General features: G+C 36.6%; 1 protein-coding gene across 2 annotated transcripts in view; it reads right to left on the bottom strand.

The window, feature by feature from the left end:
- The window catches only part of LOC129789849 (hemicentin-2-like), a 50,829-nt gene extending 40,361 nt beyond the window's left edge, over window positions 1-10,468 (bottom strand). For both annotated transcript variants that reach the window (XR_008750513.1, XM_055826926.1), the window contains exon 1: window positions 8,128-10,468. Coding sequence is in view for 1 of the 2 variants with exons in the window: in XM_055826926.1 (XP_055682901.1) it covers window positions 8,128-8,245 (118 nt within the window). In the remaining variant the exon portion in view is untranslated. The remainder of the gene's footprint in view (window positions 1-8,127) is intronic.
- Between the last annotated feature and the right edge of the window lie 4,401 nt (window positions 10,469-14,869).

Raw genomic sequence — 14,869 nt, 5'->3', positions numbered from 1 at the left:
TAGAGTCTTTAGCTGTGGAATTTCTCTTTCTACCTAGATATTGCTAATCCGTTAAATGATATTCCTGCACCTGAGTCCGTGTGAATCTACTCTGTGTGTTCCCCCATGTCAGCCCGATATCCCCTTACTCGGTAGATGAATCCGGAAGAGCAGTAGGAGATGTGGCAAAAAGTTGAGCACAAGTCGGGGGATTTGCGTGCTATATTTGAGACTTTGCCCGCGAAAGCCCTTGAAATACTTCCCACACAGTCTAGCTCTATTTTCCTTAAATAGCAAAACTTTTACCCAACTTGATACATTTCACTCTTCTACGCTGAAAATCAAATTGACTTTTTTCCCTCTCTTTATTCCTACTTCCCTTTTTTTTAAGTGCGGGGAAAACAAGCGAAATTTTCAGGCTTTGATGGTTCTCGAGAGGGTGGTGGGTGGGCGGGGATTCTCACCAGGATGGCGGAAAGAAAGTTCCATTTCAATAAAAATTCAATAGAGAAAAAAACAGCATGGACATAAATTTCATTGAAATGGGGATATGAGTACCCCCCGGATGAGGGAATTGGCGTTTGTGGAGTGCACGGAAATGGTTTGACTTTTTATGTCTCTTAGATAAAATTGATTGAAAGAATTCCTTCTGCCAATTACGGTGACAATTTTCAATTTTTTCACGGTGTTCTGAAGAAGAAAAAAAGCCTCTCTACTTCCGCCAATTGAGCTTGTTTTATTTTCTTGAATTCTTAAATATCAAAGAAAAAATTCAAAACAGGTGCAGCTGTCGATTTTTTTCTTTCATTTACAATACCATCTACCAATGAAAAAAAAAAGTCTGTGAGAGATGCTATGAGATGGAGCTCAAAAATACTTTTTCATTTTATTCCTCTCCCACATGCAAAAAGGAATCACACTTGAATTCACATTAAAATGGAGTTTATATTGAAACATGAAATATTTATCGTCTATATACCAGCAATGCAGATGGAAAAAATAAAAGATTTTTTCTGTTTCCAAAGTTATTTACCTTCAAAAAAATTTCTTGAGGTATTATTTCGTATTTGTCTTCAAACAAACCGCAAGGAATTCAGTGTACATAGTTTTTTTTTGTCTTTGAGATTTTCTGAATATCTGAATATTTTTTTTTACGTGGGAGTAGTTAAAGAAATTTCAATGGAAAAGAATCATTCGTCAAATGGGGAAATGCAAAAGTATATATAGATAAAATAGAGAGGTAGAAAAAAAAATGTGCAGAATGGACTTTTAATTCATTCCCCGTGGAATTTACTGCAAATGAAGTACCATTAGTTGAAATTGTTATGTCACGAATAAATTCCAATAAATTTGCTACGAGGAGGATTCGCCTCCGCACACCACGACACTTTTGGCGAGATGCTTTTGAACTCCCAATCTGATAGAGTTTTACCATTGCAATTGTACTTTGTCTCCCGAATCCTCCCAATATGGGGATTCCTCTGGGGGGCAGTGGGAGAGACAAAAGAAGCTCAAATTGCTTTGGTATGTCGTGAAGGAGATTTTTTTCTCTCAGCATCTTTTGCTGTTTTTCTTTTACCAACCCGAAAACAGACGAATTTTCCGCTCAACACCATATAAATCTTAAGCCTCATAAGATGGATGAAGAAGTTTGAAAATTTAAAGTAAATATTTCAGATTTTTGAAATGCTGTCTGAGCAAATCTCATTATTAATCAATTTCAGCGCAGTGAAATGAGAAAATTCACCCCACAAAAAATCCCCCCTGACGTTGTACATATATAGCATGAACTCAATTTCTTTGATTCTGTTGGTGGTAGAAAAAAGTTAAAAAGAAAAAAGTGCGAGAGAGAAAAGAAAATTGACTCCTTTTAATTGGAATTTTACGAGACTTTACAACAGGGTGCGAATAAAAATTCCACCCCCGGGGTGGGAAATTAATGCCATGAGAAAAAGAAAGGAGGTTGTATATACGGAAAATCAATCAAAAAAACTTTCTCCACCATCCAAGGGGCTATAAGCTGACCGAGAATTAGCACTGTAATTACGGATTGTGAAGGAATTTACGATTTTCCCCAAAAAAGGGGCTTAGTAATTACATTGAGAAGGCTTATTTATATAGGTAGGTTACTCATTATTCATTATCCTATTTATTGACTTTTATATTAATGAGATTGGAGGAGCTTTTTTAAAGAGATTTTTTAAATTACTTAATAAGGAACACTTGAAAGATTTTATTAGCTGTGATACTTTCAGGGTTTAATTAGGATAGATTTTTATCCAAATTCGAATTTAGTTCTTAAAAATTTCTTCACAATTTTTTCTCTTATAAAAGGGAAATAATGTAATTATTCATTGACCCCCTTTAACCCATGGCTTCCCTAAATCCTTAAAAAAAGCATTCAATTTTTTTTTCAAAGAAACAAACAGCTTGAATCTTTCATTCGTTTTTTCTTGTAATCATCTTAATTTAAAAATTAATTAATTATCCGTAATTACTAAGGAATGTAATTTTTTTTGCAATAAATTAATGAACTTCTTGACCCCCTGACGCACCCTTTTCCATCTACAACACAATTCATTTCGCAAAAGAAGTCGAAATATTGATAGAAGGGAAATAAGAAAGATGAATTTGTGCCTAGACCTGAAAGCTCTTTTCTCTCTCTCTCATTTCTAATTAAACATTCATTGCTTATGAGGCGCAGAGGGAAATAGGGATGAAATGATGGGTTGAGGGGTGTGTAAATTCAAAGGGAAACTTGAGAGTGTCTTCACAGTGCGAAAAAGGGAAATTTAATCATTGCTCCAGCGAAAGGTGAAGAGGAGTGCGCGTACTGTGTGGCTAAATTGACCAGCGCCTTGTAATTCCACCAAGTTTCATAATTAGTGGAAATTTTGCAAATTAGGTAACTTATGAAATTTTCTCAGGAATAGCCTGGGGGTGTGGATACGAAAGTTTGTTTGGCGTGAGAAAAGTCAAAAATCCTTCGATGTGCTGCAATTTAAAATGCGCACACGCCCCCTTTTTTGCGAAAGGGCTCAAACGAGATAAGAGCTTTTTAATTTACGGGACCAGGAATAAAGAGATTAATTGGGTGGCTGGGGTGTACACTGTGGGGGAGGTGTGCCATGCGATACTCTCGCGCTGTTCTTTGAGAATTGCCCAAGGTGATTTACGCAAGGATACGATTTCTATTGTGTTTAATTTTCCAATGGATGCCACGACGAGGCAGGGGGTGGGAATATGAACGAATTACCAGGCAAAGAAAATTTCACCAATTAATTTACAAAAGGGAAGCTTTTTGTAATTCACCCAACTTGACTCGCACATACCACCATGTCAGCTATCGCCTCCCCTTTTTTCGCACAAGTATAACCAATTAAGGCGCATTTCTAGTCAAGCGGTTCCGCCAGAGGTGGAAAGGGCTAAAGGGTTTGTTTAGAGTGGAACAACCTTTAAGTTCGGGACGTACAATCTATTATTTTGCCACATGACTTCCTTTTTGATTCCGAAAATGTCGATATTCTGCGCGAGATTTAATGGGAAAATAAATTCAGAGCAAAAGCCGAAGAAAAATTATTGTTTCATCGAAAAAAAAAGTTGGAACATCCTTTTTTTGTGTATTAAAATTGAAATTTCAGCATTGCTCTGGTGGCGCATGGGGTTGACAATGTGGTGGTGTTTATCCTAAAATACAGTAAACATCCATTTAATTTAATTACCTAGCATAATTAATATTTCACAGCATAACCTGGATGACCGGAATTATAGAAATGGTAAAAATGTGTACACAAAGCAAACAGAATGGACCCAATTAAGCTATTTACAGCGGGTTCAAATGTGCCTTTTATTAATTAACTTAATGAAGCACATCGATGGAATTTCATTTCCCTGAGAACCCATAATGTGATTTGACTCCCCCATCCTCTATTTTTAGCTATATACAATAAGTGAAAATATAATGTTTGATGGGGTGGAATTCATTGAGGAAATATCATGTCAATCAACTACATTCAGCAGGCAACGTGCGATGGAGGCGCCTGGTTGAGTGAAACAGGCAATATTTAAAATTTTAAACTAAAGACTTCTTTTACGTTGCTTTCTGCTCATTTTCCAGTTTTCTGTTAGATTTCAATTATTTTACAAAATTTGACTAAAATATCTTCTAAATATTAATTCATTTTCAACGAATATTTCCGCAATTCTACCTCCAGATTTTTTTTCTCTGTACGCAATTCATATTTTCCATTAACATTTCCAGCCTGTAAATATAATGATTTTAAGAGGATTGTGAGACAATTTCTCAGAAATTCTCATTATTAATCACCGGGCGTCTCCACTGGGCTTATTTAATATAGAGCTTCAAGCTTTCGTCTTCAAAATTTCAACTAATTCCGTCTTTTGCAAATTATTATGTCTTCCTCTAACGTACATAATATAATTTTTGAGCATATCCACTGGAATCTTTGTATCACAGCAATGATATTTTATTTCAAAAAAATCTTTTTGAGCACGAAGAGAAAAAAAGCTTCGTGGCTGGTAAATTAAATTTATATCTCAACTACAGTAGCACTGCGGCTGTAGTCTTGTTGCCCCCGCGAGCAATTCACCCACCCACACACGCTACAAAGTGGGCAGAAATGGTGTATATATATTTTAAACAAAGACACACCAATTTATCAGGCAAGAATCTCTTTTACTCCCGCATTTTCTTTCTGAATTAATTAATGCTGTGATTATAAAAATAATTCACAAAGTTTGGCGGTGCTTTGTTTATTTGGATTTAACATCTCCTATTGATTTAATTCCTCCCCCTCAAAAAAACAGTGGGTAAAAGCACCTCATTCTATAAGAAAAGTCTCGATACGAGCCAAAAATTTAATTGTAGCATTTTATCTGAAATGAGATCCACATGATTCCCTTTGCTGGACGAGAAGAAGGGAAGAAAATATATACATAACATTTGGTGGGGCGGGGAAAGCTCCAAAAGAGGAGAGATTATAGTGAAGCAAGGAAAACGGAGCGAATTGCGACGAGGGAGAGACGAAATATAATGAAATTCAATCAATTTTCGGCCAGTGCGGAGGATTAATAGGGCTATTTTCATTCCCACACATTTCCTCATCGCTGAATATGCTCTGGAATGGTGCGGGTGGGAATTTATGTGTGGAAGGAAGAGGGATTTGTGAGGCGTAAGCATCACAGTCTGTCCAGAATTGGCTTTTTCCTTATGCTTTATGGTGTCTTTTTAACAAATTGATTTTCTCCTTTCTTCTGTGCATCGTCCTACTTTGACGGTGTGGCACGTGTCTCAAGGAAAAAGAATTTACTTTTTATTATATTTGTTGTATATAATTAAATTTTTATATTTAGAATTTCTCTGTTACAAATTGCGGCAAAGCAAATTGATTTGATTTTTTCCAAGAATTTAATGTTTGTTTGCGGTTGAGATTTGAATTGAAAGACTTTTTCGTCTCACATTTGGCATTTAAAATTTTACCTCGTCCTTTTGAGAAAGGCTCGAAATTCTCCTCAAAATAATTCCAAAAATAGATCAAAAAATTCCAAAGTTCCCAAAATTTATTACAACAAACCTTTAAATTATTTCCAAGTTCTTAATTCCAGGAAATAATTTCTTTATTTCTTAAGTTAATTAACTTTAAAGAGATTTCTTTAGAAAACATTTAATTTGGTCTTAAAGTCTCCCAAAATAATTAAAAAATCTAAATAGATTTCTTTAAATGAATTTTCAACATCTAAATAAACTTTATGGTCTTGTTTTTTGGTAAATCATTCAGCTTTGGATTCTGAGTGATGTGAATGAACAGAAGAAAGTTGTTGAAAGCTTTTCTGGGAAATAATTGAATTTTTCCGGTCATTTGTTGTTTCGTAGCCAGGTGTTGACCCCAAGTCTGACCATCTAATCAAGTGCAAGAAGTTGCTAATAATATGGGTTTGCTTTTCTCCTTTATACACTGCACACGCCGCATTGCTCTTGCAAGTTTATTGACCATCACTGCTGGGGGTTGGGGACACTATATATGTACATAGATATGTATGAAGTATGTGGAGGTGATGCTGGAAGAATTCATATAAAATTGGCAACCCTAAAGACAAACATCATTTTGGTGGGGAACACCATAAAAGTGTACGAGAGGGGTGCTCTGCAATGGGGATAGGGACCAGGGATCCCCGTGACAGCCTGGCAAACAAGCCAATAAAAAGGGGGTTTATTTTCGATGTAAGGTGACTTCGTGAGATGAAAAGCGTTTTTTTTCAATGCTTCGCCGGATACACTTGACTGGCAGAAGCGGTATTTTTATTTATGACTCCAAGAATTATAACCCCGATTCGGGTTGCGCAAAGAGAGATGAAGAACAATGGTCATCCCTTTTTGGTTTTTATTGTTGCTTTTATGTTGTCATTTAGCCAGTGACACAATAATAACAAACCAACCCCGGCGGCCATCCCAGGGCATAAACAACCCACCACAACGTTCTTCACTCCTCATTTTTCCATCATCCTCCCATCCCATCCCACCCCCAATGACCCATACACTGGGGGGCGGTGTGTGGTGTAGCCTTTGAGTGCAGTCCCCGAGGGCAGAATGCGGGGACGGCGTACATACAGGGATGCGAGAGGGAAAATTTACTGATATGGCGATAATTATTATTTAGTTTTATTTGGGCACACACATTTCACACCCCATTAATTTTTCATGTGCTGGCACTGCGGACACAGAAACATATAAATAAGGATTGATTGCTGGGTGTCTTTTGTGTGCACTGTCCCAGCATTCGATGCGGTCAGCAGGACATCGGGACACCCACTGTGCTCGAGATATCATCCCTCCTCCCAATCGATAATCAATACCAAAAAGGCCCCAAATGGGGGGGTTGGTTTGGTCGAATTTTCACGCATTTTCACCGATTGATTTTCCCTCATCCATCCCATCAGATTGTCACGCAAAACTTTTCCCTGAGGGATTGACTGGAAAGTCTGACCATTAATAAAAATCTATCAATGATGGAATCCTCTCTTTGGCGAATGTTGGATAAGAAATGGGACTTTGTAAATTTATTGGACACTAGGCTGATTGATGAGCCACTGCTGGCTGACCAGAATTCAATTGCTAATACGTGAAACTGTCTCCCTGAGAGCTTTATTGAATGAAATCAAAGCTCAAATTTATTTCAAGAGAATATTTCGAAAGGAAACAATTTTCTTTACAAGTTTGAAAGCTCCCAATTAATGATTTTAATTTTTTTTGATTAATATTTTGAATAATTTCTTTGTAATTTTGGCAATAGGACGCATTTTTGACTGAACTAAAATTTATTTAAAAGCTCTATTTGGAAGCTTTCACAGCTATATGGAAGAATAATGTGCTTAAGAAGTTTTCAATTGAGGTCTTGCAATCTTTTGATGCCCTGTAACAGCTTGAAAATCTTCTAGTCTAACACTCTTCTAAAGTCTGTTAGATATATTTGAAAAGTTTTGGGTGAGAAATCAATTTTTGCATCAAGTTTCTCTGGGTATTTAAATTTTAATTCAATATGTGCATAATTTGTCATTCATGCGCAATATTAAATTTAGAACTTTATCGTATTTAATCAAGAGAATTTCTACATATACATTTGCATTTGTTGAGTAAATTCAGGTGCAACATTGAAGAGGTTTGAATTTTGAATTTTCTCTCGTTCTCGGTTCTACAGATCTGTGCTAGAAATAATGCAAAGGAGAGAAATATTCTCATAACATAAAAAAAAAAAGATTTAAGCGTATTTGTTGGTCTAGAATAAAATGTTCTAAGTCTTTGCATTTATACGACTTTTATAAATAAAAAAGAAGATTTCAGATTAATTTTTAAACCATAACTAATGTGATAGTATTATGTATGTATATAGTATGTATGTATGTGTAATTTGATCGCATATTTATGCTGCAGATGCAGGTACGTAGAAATTTGTTTTGTTTCGATTAAATTGCATCACAGTGGGGGCAGAATTTGGACGGGGTTTTGTGAAAATTTCAAATAAACGTCATGAAAAATAATTCGATTTTATCCACATACGGGGGTGACAGAGAGAGACAATATTCATGCAATAATACGGCAAACAATGGGAAAATGAAATAATGCGAATTTACCTGGTTTTTCCTTATCCGATTGAATTTCTACTAATCCGTGCGCAAAGCAACCAATTGTGCACAACATAATAATTATCCAGGGCACCATCATATCCATATTTCTCCGTTCTTTCATCATTTGCAAATCACCATTAATTCACTGTTTTTTCTGTCTTTCCCACACTATTTGATTATTATTTTTCATTTAGATAAAAAAGGACGTTTTTCACCACAATTTTCTCCGCAGAAAAATATCTTTCTGAGTAATTTCAAAGAGAGAATTTTCTTTATGACAATGTCCATGAATGATCCATTGATGGGGATGCAGGAGCAGCACCACATCAACAACTTTGTGGAGTTTGAGAGCAGTTGAATGTCGTCGTTTTACATGCGGGGGTGCGAGAGATTTTTGATTGAAATATTGCAGCAGATGCAGAGAAGTGACGGATGTTTTGATCACAACAAAATGTTCTCCATGCTATTGAGCATCATTTTATTCATATTTGCAACTCAATATTCCCGGTGCAATGCCCACCCCCTTGAATGGCACAATTCCGATAACGTGTCCCTCTGCTCATTTGCATGTCGACCAAATCTCTCCGCATTGACTGCCAACACACACCGGAGTTGCTACTTCTGTTTGCATAGATGAGTTATTTGCACAGCCCCGATAAATCTATTTTCCATCCAACTCTCCAGCACCGATATAGTCTCTGAATTCGCTTCTCACGCCTTTTTTCTACCTCAACCGTTGTTATATCCCGGCTGACACCCTCAAACCACATACAATTTCACTATGGGGCTGTCATTTAAACCCATAACTCCCGCGCGTAATGGTTAAACGCCCCTATCTCCTTTTTTTCGCGCGCGCTCTCTCCCCCTGTGTGACACCTTTCTCACCTAAATGCCCCACGAACAATTTTCTATTTCACACAAGCACCCCCCTTTTGACATTGTGACCGCGTATTTTTCAACGTCACCCATTCATCAGATATGTCAACAATTTTTATTTAATTTTCTTTTAATTATTTCACATTCAAACCTTCGCTTCGATGCACTTTTTTCTCGTGAAAAAGTTTCAGCATATTCCAACTTTGCAGCTTTCCACGTTTTGGATTTATTTAATTAGTTGGTGTTCCACTTCGTGGCCAACACCAAGTATTGTAATCGTCGGAAAAACCGACCACCTCAGATCGGGCTCAAACTTAGTATGAGCACGTTTTAGACATCCCACATTACGAAAATGGTGGTGGAAAATTTTTGATCCGGCCGGCCTGCCGTCCTGCCGTCCTGCCGGCCTGCCGTCCGGGACTCTAAACTTTGCTTTATAGCTCGAGAACGGTAACAGGTAGAGACTTCGGGTTTGAAGTTTTCTATAGAAATGTGGGTGTAAAATTTCATTTTTTCGTATTTTCAAAATCCAAGATGGCCGCCGTCCGCCATTTTGAAATACCGTCAACCAGTTCTCTTATAGCTAGAGGTCTGAAATTTTAGTATGTTGTAAGGCTCAGTGAGACGTTTTCATCAAGAATTCATACTTGAAAATTGGTCAAGCCGTTTAGCAAATATGGCGACCTAAAGCAAAAAGTGTTTTTTCGATATAACTCGAGAACGGCTTAACCGATTTTGACCATCTTGGTATCAAATGAAAGGTATTGCGAAGCCCTACAACTGCCTAGAACATTTCAAGTTTCAAAAACATCCGCAAGAGGCGCTAAAAACAAAAACAAAAATTGCCTAACTTTAAGGGGCAATATCTCCGAATCCCCATCATCGATTTCCTTTAAATTTTGATATGTTGTAGCAGGACTCAATATCTGTTACCAGTCCGAAAATGAAGAAAATCTATGTTACCGTTTAGAAGATATGGCCATATGAAAAATTCTTGCATTTTAAAAGTTCTAAGAGTCATATCTCCTGCAGTGCTTGACCGATTATGCTCATCTTAGTATCAAATTAAAGGTTTTGCAAAACTCTACAACTTTCTAGAACATCAGAAACCTCTAGAAGCATTCCTTCAGGGCAAAAAATGCGAAAAACTCTTTTTTTGAAACAAATATTCGCCATTTTGTGTTCTAGAGGTGACCTTGAAAATCATTGAGATATATATCAAATTATAGCTTATTTCAGGACATTTCCAAAACTAGTCAAGAAATTTCTGTATGTGTTATAGAACTAGAGATATGACCATTTTTATGCATCAAATTGCTGAATTTCACAAAAAAAATCAACTTTTCCTACTGATATTGCTCACAAATAGTATTTCAACGTATAAACAAACTTCTACACGTTGTGGGACACCAACTCTTATAACTGGACGCGTTATGATTGACTTTTCATGATGATTTCTATTCCACACACGAGATTTTTTCATCGTTGCACATGATTTTATCTAAATTAGAGGTGAGGGAAAAAAAAACCGTTGACAATCGCCCAAAGCTCTGAATTTTGCCAGTTTTAGGAAATAAAAGATTTGTTGATGGAGAATTTTAGAGAAAGCTTTCAGTCACTTGGTTATGATTTCTAAGGGTAATTGGGTGATTGTGGGAGGACATAATAACGTTTTCACGTATTTTTCTTACTTGGACATGAATTCTCTAAAAGTGAAAAACTCCCGTGATAAACTCCTGAAGGCTTTAGCGTATTAAAAGAAATGTTAAAACCGGAAAAATCTTACGGGATCAAGCTTACGTGAAGTTTTCCTCACCTTTTCCCCGCAAAAAACCTTCGGGAGTATATCACGAGAGTTTTTCACTCTTAGAGAATACAGCCCCTGATGAAGTGGGAATAAAACCAACGAAACTTGGAATGAGAAAACGCAGAAAACGTATTTAGAAATTCCTAGATTGGACTTTGTATCCTCCCTCATCAAGGAAAATTCAAGTTCTTAAAAAGCTTCGAGAAGTAATAGAAATACTACCCCTAAACGTATTAAGAATTTTCAAGAAAATTTTCTTCCTTTACTCGATTAAAAATTGATTAGAATTCTAAATTCAGCCGCAAGCCATTGAGTCAAATTCACAAAATACTAAACCTTGGCTGATAATATTTTTATTGAAATAATTAAAAAAGACACCCCCCCAGCAATCTTCAACTACATATTCTTCACAACATTTTGTCATGCCATAAAATGGAGCATCTGGTGAGCTTGTTGTTAAAAATTGCAATAAAGACCTCGCAATTACAACGTTTTAACTGCGTGGAAGTAATTTTTGGTACGGGCTTTCCGGTCCTAGCAGATGGGTGGGAGAGGAGTGTGGAGGAAGCATTTTTATTGGTGTATTATTTTGTTGCACAGTGTAATACCCTGTGGGTGGGTAATTAAAACTCAATGATGAATCACATAAAAGGGATTTTTGGTGGGTTTATACGGATGGGGGGTGTAATTAAAAGAATAAAAGGTATAGAATTGATCAAAAGCTCGTTTGGTGATTGATGAAAAGCATTGCGGGGGGTGCAGCAGTCAAAAATTAAGTGTCCCTTGCCTTTGTCAATTCAAGTCACATCCCGTGAAATGTGACACCCACCCTGCGCCATGGCACACGACTCCTGACAATTGAATCATGAATTCCGGACCATTAATTTGCACCAACTATAAATAGCCCAAAATTGCCATCAAAATGCAATGAGAGAGTATTGCAAATTCCACTGCTCTTGTCATTACTTTCATACAAAGAGTTGCAAAATACTCTGAATACTATCAAGAAAAAAAATTAAGAACTTTATAGATCGACGAGTTGTGTTTTTTATGGGAGAAATCCTCACGGCAGAAGATTTTTTTTTTCTTTTAGCCATGGGACAATTCTGTTTCTGATATCGTGACATTAAAAAGTTGCAAAATTTTAAACTTTATTCATTCGGGGGAGCTTCTTGGCACAAAATTGACTTTGGCAGGGAGGAAAAAAAGAGGGGAGTTGGTAAAAAAAAGTTTCCTCTTCGCTTATTTAATTGAATTAGTTTGTCCTCCCCCAGTGTATTTGACTTTTGCATGTTTTCTTCACATGCAGACGGTCTTGGGGAAGGATAAAACAATTATTGAAAGTCCGAATTATGGTTGCATGAATTAAAGGAGGAAGTTTGAAATAAGTCAAATTGAAAATAATTCCATTGGGGGTGGGAGGACCCACAAGGAAAATTATGCAGACACGAAGGATTTTCTTCGCTTTTCCGTCTCTTGGGGATTTCTGGGGAGATTTTATTTAACAATAGGGGGTGGAAATAATTGTGCTGGTCCTGAGTTTTCACCACAATTTTGCCATCCTTAATACATGGGATATCTATGTATGAAAATTAATTTAAAAAATACTCAATTGAATTTTTTTTGCCTTAGAAATTTTTCAATTAATTAAACAAAGGCGTGTTCAAGACATTATGGAGACTTTTTCTTATTGAAAAAAAAATCCAAATTATTTTATTTTATTACCAAATCTTAAGTTTCAAACAAGGAATTTGTTGCTCTCTCGAGATTTTTCATTATACTGACACCATGAAAGACTTTTGGAGCTTTTCATTCAATCGAGAACTGTGTCTTGATGCGATAAAATAAAGGAATTGCGAGAGAATTTCCCGTTTATATATAGAAAAAAGACCTTTCTATATATAGTAGCAGACACTGAGATTGACAAATTAAGGTTCTTCTAGCGCGACAAGTTCGTGTCATTGCGAGGACAAGAACAAGTTAGAAGTACAAGTCACGATTTTTCTATGGAACTCCATGCCAGAGAAAGATCACATTGTTGTCTCTTAATAATTCAACAATATGGACCAGGGTGGCATGTAAAACGAACATAATTTATTGTCTTCAAGAAGGGTGATGTCTGTGAAGCACTAAAGTCCTTTTTTTTGGGAGAGGTGAAAGAAAATGCGTGGGAAAGAAGGAGGAAAAAACGATATCGATGGATTGTTCGGGAGGTGTGGGAAGAAAATGTAATATATATACTTTATATTTTCCAAGAATTCACAATGTGATTGAACCGCGTATTTGGTTGCATTAAAAAGATTTAGCTTTGAATTTTTAATGATATGTTGGAGTGAGATTTTCCTTCCACAACACCGTGCGGGAGTACCCTTTAACTTTACATGTTGGGGGTGGTATTGGGTTTGGTTTTGTTCGTCTACCGGCAAAGTTTCATCGAGCTCTTTTCTCTTGATTTTCCAATGTTTGTGTATGTACTAGTTTCCAACATTTCCCACAACCACCCACCCTCTCCCATTCACCAAGTTGTGCGCATTAACCCCTTCATTGTTGGGGGCCCCGAGGAAATGATAAAGAGGCAACGTTACAATGCGGAAAGACAACACCGTGCGGAATGGTGCGGAGAAAAAGGGTCAAAAGTCGCGACAAGGTAAACAGAAAGGGACGAAAACCCTTTCTCTTTGCCAGCAGAACACAGGAAAAGTGTGAAACTTTGATTTCCTCGAGAATTAGGATTCTTTTTTTTTCTCACCAAGCTTTTCCAAAAACCTCGCAAACATTTGTCTCCCTTTTGTGTACTGGAGAAATAAAATTCGTGACACAATCAAATAGAGCCCTTCTCACCGCCGCCACCCTAAAAGAAAGGGTCGCCCCCGTCTTATGGGAAAGACAATCATTTGGATGCCCCAAAGGCAACCCCAAGATGAAAAAAAAAGTCCCAAAGGTGTGCGAATTGAGCAATAATTCCGTTTGCGTGGGCTCATTTCGCATTTGAATTTTTGCTGAACCACTCAATAAATAAGCCTCTATGTACATTGAATGTGTGTCTATGTATATAGTAGATAAAAAAAAGAGATCAAACTATGATATTATTCTAGCACTGAAAATATGTACCAAATGCAGAATTTTCAATTAGGAAAGTTTTCCCGGAATAAAAAAGAATACTCCGTCCATTTGGAGTATTTTTTTTAATGTGTGGGAGGTAAAAAAATATCACATAAAAACTAATCAAAAGTTCAATATATATTGAAATTCCAATGACACTTTATTGACAACAGTTTGGAATTCAATCAAAGCTCGTACAAATACATATCTACAGCGTCTGATGAAAGCTATACCGTGAATGAAATTCTAAATTGTTTATGCATGCCCCTCACACCCACATTTTTCCAATCTATAATCCACAAGAAAGGTGGATTGTTGTGTTGTGGGAATTCTTTATCTATCTTCCATGCCGAAGGAACTATTGTCTCTCAGGGCTGTTAAAATTTTTATATCGTCTTCAAATATTATATTGCAGAATTTCTTGAATTATTTTCTCAATGCAATGGGGTGGATTTTGCAAAGAAAAAGAATCTAGTTGAGAATATTCAAATTGAAATATTTAGTGTTCAACTTAAGGAAGATTAATGTGGTTTTTCCGACGTTTTTATCAATAATTTCTTTCCGGGTTCTTCGTCGGCAGTTGAAATTTCTTACCTTCTTGAAATTTCGTATATGAAAATTGGATGACGAAATGTGCTGCCTGCCAGTTTATTGATGCCACGTTGCTACCAGAGTTATGTATTGACGCACCCGAAGATTGGGAAGTAATTCCCCACTATCGACCACTGAAGAAGGCTCCGAGCGGGGCCGAAAGCTCTGGGAAGATTCTGTGTTTCTTTGGGTAAGAAATTTCAACTGCCGACGAAGAACCCGGAAAGAAATTATTATTAAGGAAGATTCTTAGTTATTTAATCCATTTTTCCTTGCTCTCTAAAAGGGTTTATTTATTTACATATTAAAATCAGACATTAACCCAGATATGTCTATTTTTTTTTATTTACTTTGAGTAGCAAAAATATAGCT

This window comes from Lutzomyia longipalpis, chromosome 2 (assembly GCF_024334085.1).
Source record: "Lutzomyia longipalpis isolate SR_M1_2022 chromosome 2, ASM2433408v1".
NCBI lineage: Eukaryota > Metazoa > Arthropoda > Insecta > Diptera > Psychodidae > Lutzomyia > Lutzomyia longipalpis.
The sequence above is the reverse complement of the archived record's forward strand: the minus strand, read 5'-3'. Positions and strand labels throughout refer to the sequence as shown.